Source organism: Rana temporaria, chromosome 1 (genome assembly GCF_905171775.1).
Source record: "Rana temporaria chromosome 1, aRanTem1.1, whole genome shotgun sequence".
Lineage (NCBI taxonomy): Eukaryota > Metazoa > Chordata > Amphibia > Anura > Ranidae > Rana > Rana temporaria.
In genome coordinates this window covers 39,578,000-39,589,248 of record NC_053489.1, presented here as the reverse complement: position 1 = coordinate 39,589,248, position 11,249 = coordinate 39,578,000, and the positions used below count along the sequence as shown (strand labels likewise).

Sequence of the window (11,249 nt, the reverse complement as noted above, 5' to 3'; positions counted from 1 at the left end):
GTTGACATAGGCCACTGTTGTGGCATTGTCCGATAGGACCTGTAAATGTTGTCCTCCTACTTCTGAAGCGAAGGCCAGTAAAGCCAATTCTACCGCCTTTAATTCCCTCCAATTTGAGGAATTTCTCGCCTCTCCTGCGGACCATGACCCCTGGGTCCAACGACTGTTCATGTGGGCCCCCCACCCCCAGGAGCTGGCGTCTGTCGTTATCCTTACTTGGGATGGGAAGGACCACAACAGACCCACCGACAGTCTTTCCTGGTCTCTCCACCACCAGAGGCTCCTTTTCACCTTGGTGGGAATTTTTACCAGTAAGTCTAAGGACTTCTGATCGCGGTCCCAGACCTTTAATAAAAATTCCTGCAGCGGTCTGAAGTGGGTCCTGGCCCAGGGCACTGCAGGTATAGAGGAAGTCAGGGTTCCTAGGACTGACATAATCCTCCTGATGGAAATCTCCTGACTGCCTTGTAGAAGAGAAACCATCTCTATCACCTTTCTTTGCTTTTCTTCTGGGAGGAAAACTTTCTGCTCCACGGAATCTATCTGGAAGCCCAAAAATAGAACCTGCTGTGACGGAATCAGGCTCGATTTTTGGAGATTCAGGATCCACCCAATGTCTTCCAAGTGAGACCGGGCCCTGTCTAGATCCTTTTGAAGCCCCTCCCTGGACTGGGCAAAAAACAGCAGGTCGTCTAGATAAGGGACCACAGAGATCCCCTCTAGACGAAGAGGTGCCAGTGCTTCTGCCATCACCTTTGTAAATACCCTTGGGGATGACGACAGGCCAAAGGGAAGAGCCCTGAACTGTAGGTGAACTATTTTCTTTCCTTCCCTCAGAGCCAATCTCAAAAACTTTTGGGAGCTGGCCGCAATGGGAATGTGTAAGTAGGCATCTCGTAAGTCTATTGTTGCCATGAAGCAACCCCGACTTAGGAGGTTTCTTACGGAAAAGATGGAATCCATGCAAAATTTTCTGTACAACACTGACAGGTTTAGTTCCTTTAGGTTTAAGATAAGGCGGTACTTTCCTGATGGTTTTCTTATCAGAAAAACATGAGAATAGAACCCCTGAAAAAATTCCGCTTTTGGAACCGGCACAATTACCCTTTGGTCCAACAGCTCCTGAATTAGGGACTTCAAAGCCAGGGCCTTGGCGGGATCCCTTGGAACATTTGTTGCCAGAAATTTCTTCGGGGGTTCTTCCCTGAACTCTATCTCGTAACCCTTTTGAAGAAGGTCCAAGATAAACAGATTTGGGGTGCTGCCTCTCCACTGGGGGACAAACTCCTGAAGTCTTCCCCCTACCTGTAGCGGAGAGTCATTGCGGTTTCTCGGGGGCTGGAGGAGGACGGAGGAGCACTCCACCCCTACCGCGACCTCTTTGCGCCGGCCACTTCTTTTTGAACTGAGTCCTTTCTTCCTGTTGCCTTTGCAGACGAAAAAAACGTTTGCGGATCGGCGCCTTTTTAGGCTTGATCGGAAAGGACTTCTTTTTATCCGCCGTTCGGTCAAGGATAGATTCCAATTCTGGACCAAACAGTAGATCCCCTGCAAAAGGTAAACCACACAATTTATTTTTTGAGGCCGCATCTCCCGGCCAGGTCTTAAGCCACAAGGCTCTCCTGGCCGAATTGGTCAAAGATGCTGACCTTGCTGTCATACGGATAGATTCCGCTGAAGCATCGGCAATGTACGACACGGCTGCAAAAAGAGTATTAAAGGAGTCCAAGATCTCCTGTTTTGGGGAATCTGCTGAGATGTGCGCTTTTAACTGGTTTAACCAGTGTTCCAGATTTCTGGCCACACAAGTTGACGCCATAGCTGGTTTAAGATTGTTCATCACAGATTGCCAGTTTCTTTTAAGCAGTAGTTCTATCCTTTTATCCATAGGCTCCTTTAGTAAGCCCATGTCTTCAAAGGCCAAGTCCGTAGATTTTGAAACCTGAGAAAAAGCTGCGTCCAACTTTGGGATTTTATTCCAGATGGCTTCTGGGTTTTCCTCAAAAGGGAACCTCCTTTTATGAGTCCCAGAAAAAAACGGCTTCTTCTCCGGTTCCACCCATTCCTTCTTAATCATCTCAGTGATTAATGAATGCACTGGGAACACCCGACCTTTGGTATCCCCTAACCCTGCATACATTCGGTCATGCAGGGAGAGCTCTTTCTTTTCTTCCTCTATCCCCAATGTTGCATGGATCACCTTTAAAAGGCCTGCAACTTCTTCCAGCGACAATTTATATTTTGAAGCAGGTTCTGCCTCATCCTCATTTTCAGAATCCGAATTTAGTGGGATTTCTTGAGAATCGTCCTGGCTTAAAGGGTTAAAGAGGTTATGCCTTTCACCCAGCGAAGGGTCTTGTGAAACTCCAGCCTGCTCCACAGGTCTGGCCTCCAGACTTGACCTAAAGGCCTGAAATGTGGTACGGAGTTCTTTCTTAAGGGTGGATATTAAGTCCCCACCCACGGAAGGAGCTTCTTTCAGCACCTCTTTAGTACAGTCTGCACAAAGAGTTTTACTCCAAGAATCACTGAGCTTCTCCTTGCAAACAGGGCATCGCTTCTTCACAATCTGAGCCGAGCCTTTTCCCTGTATCAACAGACAAGATAAAGCACGCACGCTCAAAAACAAAAATGACAGTAATAAGCTGACACCCAGGTGCACTAAGGAAACTTAGCAGTAATCCCCTGTGCCCTACAAGCCAAAACCATCACCACCATGGCACCCCTATGTAGGAAGATATATCCATAGAGACACCGACCAGACAGGGAAGTGGGAGGTGGGGAAAGGGGGAGATGGGTGAAGTAACCCCCCTAAGAGAGAGATAGCTAAAGGTAATGTAGGACACTCCCTTACCTTAGCCTTGCTGGTGCCTTGGCTTGCCCCCTTAGCTGCAGTATCCTCCTCCATTGCAGAGTATTGCAGCAGCGTGCAGTTGAATGAGGACACGGTTCCAGGATTCAAAAACGCCGCCGCGCCGACCCGGAACCGGAAGTCCCCTTTAAGGCACCAGGAGACCCTGCCTCCTCCCTCTGCGCCTGCGCCGGAAATGACGCTGCGCCGACCCGGAAGCGCTGCCACTTCCTGCATACAGGACGCGTCTGAGGCCCTCCTCTGACGCCGGAGCCTCTCGCCTTGCGATGGGGTTTCACGGACCCCGCTGCTCCGCCGGAAAAAACGGGCCGCAACTTCCGGGCGTACGGGCTCTCCCCGAGCACAGAAGAGGGAGAAGGAGCCCACGGACCGCCCTCACCAGGCAAGTGGGAGAGTCATTCTCCAAAAAAAAACAGTAAGGGTGAGAACCACACGTCTCCCAGGCAGCCCTGAGAGATATCATGGCCCCCACCGGAGGTGTTCCTCCAGCTGGAGGAAACACAAAAAACTGGAGAGTGGAAGGGGAGGCTTCCCTTTTAAAGACTTGATTGGTGGAGGTGTTTCCTGTGGAGGAGGAGCCATGATATCTCTCAGGTGCTGTCCTGAAAGCCGTTTTGGGAAATTCGTCTTATACGCCGGAAAATACGTATATATATATATATATATATATATATATATATATATATATATATATATATATATATATATATATATATATATATATAAAAATCAGTCCCCAGGTGGTAGTGCTAGCAATCAAGCCTTCCCACAGGCTTTCATAAAGAAACAAAAATGGCAGGAGGGATTGCTGCACTTAAGACATCAAAAATACATCATTTGTATAGTCAGACATTGTAATGAACATTTTCGGCTATTGTAGATTACACCCTTCCTCAGAGTATAATGATACTCTGAGGAAGGGTGTAATTAATCTACAATAGCCTGAAAACATTTATTACCATATCTGCCTGACTACACAAATGATGCATTTTTGATGTCTGATGGATACATTTCCACAAATAAGGATTTTTAAGTGCAGCAATCCCGCCGCAATTATATATATATATATATATATAAAAAAATAAAGTTACAATATCTTAAAGCGGATGTCCGCTCAAAAAAAATATTTAAAGCCAGCAGCTACAAATACTGCAACTGCTGACTTTTAATATAAGGACACTTACCTGTCCTGGTGTCCAGCGCCGTCCGCAGCAGAGGACGAGCGATCGCTCGTCACCCTGCTGCTCCCCCCTCCATCCTCGGTGAGGGAACCAGGAAGTGAAGCGTTCCGGCTTCACTGCCCGGTTCCCTACGGCGCATGCGCGAGTTGCGCTGAGCCCGCCGATTGGCTCCCGCTGTGTGCTGGGAGCCGAGTGTTCCCAGCACACAACGGGGGGCGGACGGGATGTCAGAAAAAAAAAAAAACGTCTTTTGCCCATGACGTGTGGCCGGAAGTGGGTGTAAATACCTGTATCTGCACCCCCCTCCCCCTGAAAGGTGTCAAATGTGACACCGGAGGGGGGGGGGGGGGGGAGGGTGCCCATCAGCGCGACTTCACTTTAGGGTGGAGATCCGCTTTAAAGTGATTAAATCTTTTTATATATAAAATAAAGAAGATTTCATCACTTTAAAAAAAAAAAAAAAAAGGAACTTTTTTTTTTCTCTCTTTTCCTGCCATGGCACTAAGAAAAAGGCTAAACCCATTTTTTTTTTTATATATATTTAGTATACCGACTTTCATATAATGGACACCATTGTGCAATAAAAAAAAAAATTATGAAAAAAAAAAAACTTTATTGTACAAAAGCTTATGTAAACAAAATGACTGAAATATTTAACAAAACATATACAAGGAAAAGTGCCTCCTCTTTCCTGCAGAGGAGGTTATATATACATAATCCAGTTTAATGTAAACCAGCAAGTCAGCAGCTCCCAACAGAAGCAATTTACAGTCCTCAGTATAACATCTTGCCAAGGAAGTCTTCTAAGAATTCGCCATGGAATTTTTCTAACATTTCATCGTGAATCTCTTCTACATCTTGCCACGGATCTCGTCTTGGTTATGCTCGGAGGATATCTAAATAAAAGCTGTGAAGACAATATGAAAAAAAAAGGTCAAACCTTTTATTTTCAAACTCCATCGCCCAACAATGCAGCAACCAAACCCAGCAAACGTCCTAAGATTTACCAGCTGATAACCTCATTCACACTGCTGCCTGCTCTGTACAGCCCGGGGGGGAATTCAGATACAGGTCTGCATTCCCCCCTCCCCCCGATCGGTCGGTCATCCCGCACTACTTACCGCATTCAGGTCGCTGGCAGCTTCCCCACCTTGGCAGCTTTGGCTGTATCCCAGCTGCTTCTCCCCTACCGGCCAATCCGGTTGCTTCTCCTCCCGGGTAATTGAGTCTCAAGACCCGCTTCCTGATTGGCCGGGAGAAGCAGGAAGACAATAGCGAATTAATATTCGCTATTGTCACGCAAGTGGGTGGGTTCGGGGTGCAGTGCTCTGCCATTGCCATTATGAAACTATTTAGATCATGGGTCTTCAAACCACGGCCCTCCAATTGTTCAGGAACTACAATTCCCATCATGCCTAGTCATGTCTGTGAATGTCAGAGTTTTACAATGCCTCATGGGGTGTGTAGTTCCCCAACAGCTGGAGGGCCGTAGTTTCAGGATCCCCGATTTAGAGCATCAGGCTCTAATCACATGCATTAAAAAAAAAAAAAAAAAAAAAAAAAAAAAAAAATGTATCTCCTGCAAGCAGCATCTTTGGAGCGGTGAGTACACTGCTCCTCCACCGCTACTGCCTATTGAAATGAATGGGCAGCACCGCCAAACCGCTGGCAAAGCGGCGCTTTGCGGGTGGTTTTAACTAGACATGTGCACTGCCAAAAAAATTGTTTTCGTTTATGTTATTTTCGTTTTTTTTTTTTCGTAAATTCAAAAAATTTGTTTTTGTTTCGTTTTTTTTATTTTTTCGTAAATTCTAAAATTTCGCAAAAAAGTTTTTTTTCGTTTTATTCGTAAATTCAGGACATTTTTCGGATTTCCGAAAAAGCTAAAAAAAAAAAAAATTCCGAAAAAAAAACGAATGAAAAAGAAAGAAAAAATAATTTTAGGAAATTCACGAATTTTTCAATTTTCGTATTTCAGAATATTTTCGGAAGTAAGAAAATTCGAAACATTTTTCAAATTTCGATTTTTTCAATTTTCGAAATTTTGAATTGAAAAATTCGAAAATTCAGAATTTCGAAAATTCGAATTTCCGAAATTGGAAATACAAAAATACAAATTTTCGTAAATACGAAAATTCTAAATTTTTGGAAGTCCAAAAAAATTCATAAATAAAAAATTCATAAATTAAAAAAATTTGTAAATAATTTTTTCGTACAAAAAAAGAATTAGAAATCAAAACGAATTGCACATGTCTAGTTTTAACCCCTTTTTCGGCCGCTACTAGTGGCCGAATACCTCCACAAAAATGACGGTATAGCGTCGCTAATAAAAGCGGCGCTTTACCGCCAACGCCACCCCAGTGTGAAAGCATATTTGTATTCTTCATAGTATACACAAGGGTGTATAATTCTCACCGTCAGATCGCCGTCTCTTCCCGTGAGAAATATCCAGACTGCTCTGAGCTCTCTTCAAACCAGCCCCGGGCTCTTTCAAGTCTTGCACAGAAGAGCGCGCTCTAGAAAACATATCCTGCGTATGTTTAACCACGGAGAGATACTTCGCACATTCAAGGAATCCACCCGACAACGCCAGATCTTGGGCCGTGTGCCCGTCTCTATTGCAGACACTGATGACAGAGCAGAAAAATAAATTTATTACCAGCCAGAAATGCATCTTCTATCTTCAAACAGTTTTCTTATGTGCCACTAAGCAATCCATAGGACGGCCACATCTACTTACTCTAATCTTGCGTCACGTGCGACCAGAAGACTCAGACATTCCATACTGCCGGACCGGGCTGCTTTATGAGCCAAAGTCTCTCCAAACAAGTCCTGAGGAAGGAAGAAGTGCAGATCGTGTTACACCGACACAGCATGGAGGACAAACATTGCTAGAAATAAAGTCATCTAGACCATGAGAGATTATCCCATAGAACATTGGATACATACCTGCTGGTTGATGTCAACTCCGGTCTGCAGCTGCCAGAGCAGAAAGAATGCATGCCCCCCGCACGCGGCCAGGTGTGAGGGCGTCTGTCCCAGCGCGTCCCCCGGAGAATTCACTGCATTGCCCGACTCCATCAATTGGCTCAGGCCATCAAACTAAAGAGATTAGATTAAAAGTAAGTTCTCATAGATTAACAAATAAAAATTCAGCCCAAACCTAAAATGTATGGATAGAGAAGGAAAGGATTAAATCCCTTTTACTAAGACCCCCCCATACACACTATACAATTTCTGTTGTCCGATTTCCTTAGATTTACCAAAACCAGGTAGTGCAAGGGCCTGCCTGATTGCATACAAATTGAAACTCTTAGGGCCAGTTCACACGAGACGCAGTTCCGTTCAGTTTCGTGTGCATTTTTTCTGCACTAAAAATGCATGCACAGTGTTTTCCATGTATTCCAATGGCTTTAGTTCACACCATGCAGTCAGTTTCCAGTGGAGAAACTGACCGTTAACTGACTGCATAGTGTGAACTAGAGCCATTGGAATACATGGAAAACACTGTGCATGCATTTTGTGCAGAAAAAAAGCGCACGGAACTGCATCTGGTGTGAACTGGCCCTTAAGGTTTGACCTTCTATTATATGGTTTTGGTAAAATCTGAAAAAAAAAAAAAAAAAAAAAAAAAAAAAGTACAGAAAATTGTATGGTGTGTTATCCAGCTTAAAGCAATTTTCAGTCAATTTCAGCCACCAGATTGTAAGCATTTGAATTCAGGACTGATGTCAGTATACAGCATGCAATGTGCTGTGTAGTTTGTCAGAGTTACATAAATGCCTGTAATTATAAAATAAATAATATAAGAAATTCCAAGGGTAGCCACTGCACTGTTTGAGGTAAACACCCAGGTGCTCACCCCAAAAAAAAAAAAAAAAAAAAACACACAAATATCTAGAACAGGTATAGAGTCACTCACGAGTCTTGCAGGAGGTAAAAATAGTGCGGTTTTAAATCTATTGTGGACGTCAACAATGCAACAAAATGCTGCCGTCTTCATCAATCTCCTCTGCAAGACCCGTGTGTGCCTCTATAAACAGTTCCTGAGAGAAGATGTATACATTTCTCAGAAATAATAATAATAATAATAATAATAATAATAATAGTATCAATTTATTATTATTATTATTATAAGTGACGCTTTACCACCGTTTTTGCAGAGGTATTCGGCCACTAAGGATGAGCTCCAGCGTGTTCGCATAGAACTCACGCAGAGCCCGCCAGGAAGTCTGCGCTGCGCTAATCACAGTGCCGTGTACACTTCCTGGAGGGCTCTGCACGTGTACCATGCGAACACGCCGGAGCTCATCCTTGTCGGACACTTTTAACCCCCAGTAGCGTCCGAAAAAGGGTTAAAACCACCCGCAAAGCACCGCTTTGCCAGCGGTTCAGCAGTGCTGCTCATTCAAATTTAATGGGCAGGAGCAGTGTACTCACCGCTCCAAAGATGAGGAAAATATATATATATATATATATATTTTTTTTTATATTAATTATACACACACACACACACTTTTTTTTTTAATATAGAGACACATCCTTCCTGCATGAATAGGGATATTGGCAGCCACACAAATGTATATATACTTAAAAATGATTGATTAAAAAAAAAAAAAAATCTTTTCTGCCTGAATAAGGGCAATAACCCTTATTCAGGCAGAAAAGATTTTTTTTTTTTTTTTTTTAATATATAATTATATACATACATACATACATACATACACACACACTGTGTAAATAAAATAAAAAATTATGACTGTGCGTGTGTCAAAATATTTGTCTAATTTTTATTTTATTTGCCCCCCACTATATATTGCAAATGAAAAAACTAAAAATTATACAGAGACAAATGTATTTATACACACAAATATATCTATCCTGCTTGAATAAGGATAAAGGCAGGCATCCACACAGTAGATAGAGAAAATGCATGTGTCTCTTTACAATTGTTTTTTTCCGTTGAAAATAAAAAAAAATATATATATATATATATATATATATATATATATATATTAAAAAAAACACAACAACAACAACAACAACAACACACACACGTGTGTTCAACTAAAAAGACAAAAACAAATTGTGAAGAGACACATCTATATATATATATAGGTGTGGTTGCCCTCATTCTTATTTCAGGTAAAGGATAGATAGATGCACACATATATAAATAATAAAAATATATATATCTGTAAAAAGAATATATGTACAAACACACAGTGCATTGCATATTCTATTGATGTATAAATGCACAATTCCTACCTCTGTGTCCATGTAAAGCTGCATGATCCTCTCCCTCCCTGTGTACAGATCCGATCTGAGTACAGAAACTTCTACTCCCCTCTCTACTCATTCCCCAGCACACAGGCCACTCCCCTCAGCACGTACACAAAACAAGAAGCACATGGAGCTCAGCCACGCCCAGCCTCACGCGATAGGACGGAGGGGTAGCGTTTGTCCACCTTGGGGCAGGCGATTGGCCGAGGGGCGTGTCGGGGGCGCGGCCCTGTGCGGGAGGGATGATGTTTTGGTCACGTAGGAGGGAGGTTGCGGCTGTCTGGCTGACATGTAGACTGCAGTAAAGCGGCACGTAGGCGCTGTGTGTTGTGCTGTCGGAGGGATGAATGGAGGGGGAGGGGAGGGAGCAGCTGGCCGGGATGGAGCACGTACACGGAGGAAGTAGAAGGAATATACACATTATAATGGGGAGGGAGGATTGTCCTGGGCTGACATTGTCACGTCTACATGTGTGATGATCAGTGTCAGATCTGGGTGTATTGTTCTCCTATGATGAATGAATTGTGCTGATCTTGTTGGTATTGGATGGATGTAGAGAATGTTCTGATTTTAGGACTTCCCCCTCCCCCTCCGGGTCTCATTCACATCACAGTGTCACGCAAACACGTCATACATTGCATGCATTAGCGTGCTGCGGTGCCACCTCCAAGTCGCACGTGTGTTGCGCTGCGGCAAAATCTGCCCTGTCCAATTTGTGCATGCTGTGCGCTCCATTTTTTTTATTTTATTATTGGGATAATGCAAGGTGTACGTCGCAGCGATTTTGCGCGAATGCACTCTAAAGCCTCGTACACGCGATCCGATTTTCCGACGCGAATCGTGTGATGACAGACTGTTGTCGGAAAATCTGACCGTTTGTACGCTCCATCGGACAATTCTTGTCAGATTTTACGACAACAAATGTTGGATAGCATGCTTTAAAAGTTTCCGACAACAAATGTGTGTTGTCGGATTATCCGATCGTGTGTACGCAAGTACAAACACGCCCTTTCGGACAAAAATCCTACGCTTTGTCCGCAGAAAATCTGATCATGTGTACCAGGCTTTAGTCTCTGGTCACTCCGATGCGTTTTTTTTTTTTTTTTCATGCTTTTTGCAGAAACACAGGACTTTTCTTTTTTTTAAACATAGGTTCCTAGGGAACACGCCCACATCAATGCATTTTTTCTGCCCCTGCGTTTTTGGGAGGGAACTTTTTTTAAACACAAAACAGCTCCTTTTTTTTGGGGGGGGGGGTTCGATAGGCAACAATGGAGACACTGCAGAAAGCATGTCGTGCGTTTTTGATGCATTTTGCATTATTCAACCACCTCAATACCGGGCTTTAAAACCCACCTCCATACCGGGCCTATTCTGGCACTTCTCTTCTACATGTACAAATCATCATTCTTTTGCTAGAAAATTACTCAGAACCCCCAAACATTATATATGTTTTTTTAGCAGACACCCTAGGGAATAAAGTGGCGGTCATAGCAAATTTTTAACTTGCACAGTATTTGCGCAATAATTTTTCAAACGCCTTTTTTTTTGTAAAAAAAAAAAATGGTTTCACGAATTAAAAAATAACAAAACAGTAAAGTTAGCCCAATTTTTTTATAAAATATGAAAGATGATGTTACGCCGAGTAAATAGATACCTAACATGTCACGCTTTAAAATTGCGCACACTCATGGAATGGCGCCAAACTTCGTTACTTAAAAATCTCCATAGGCGACGCTTTAAATTTTTTACAGGTTACCAGTTTAGAGTTACAGTAACGCACGCGGTGACAGCTCACATGTGTGGTTTGAACGACGTTTACATATGTGGGCGGGACTTGCGTGTGTGTAAACATCCCTTGTAATAGGAATAGCGTGTGACAGGTCCTCTTTAAGGAGAGATGCGGGGTCAAT

General features: G+C 43.3%; 1 protein-coding gene across 1 annotated transcript; it reads right to left on the bottom strand.

Moving 5' to 3' along the window:
* Positions 1-4,646: 4,646 nt before the first annotated feature.
* Positions 4,647-9,432, bottom strand: ANKRD37 (ankyrin repeat domain 37). Its single transcript, XM_040336752.1, has 5 exons — positions 9,322-9,432; positions 7,003-7,155; positions 6,794-6,885; positions 6,469-6,680; positions 4,647-4,960 (listed from the first exon to the last, which is right to left on the bottom strand). Exons 1-5 carry the CDS (start codon positions 9,343-9,345, stop codon positions 4,950-4,952), a joined length of 492 nt encoding a protein of 163 aa, XP_040192686.1. The 5' UTR covers positions 9,346-9,432; the 3' UTR covers positions 4,647-4,949.
* Positions 9,433-11,249: the final 1,817 nt, after the last annotated feature.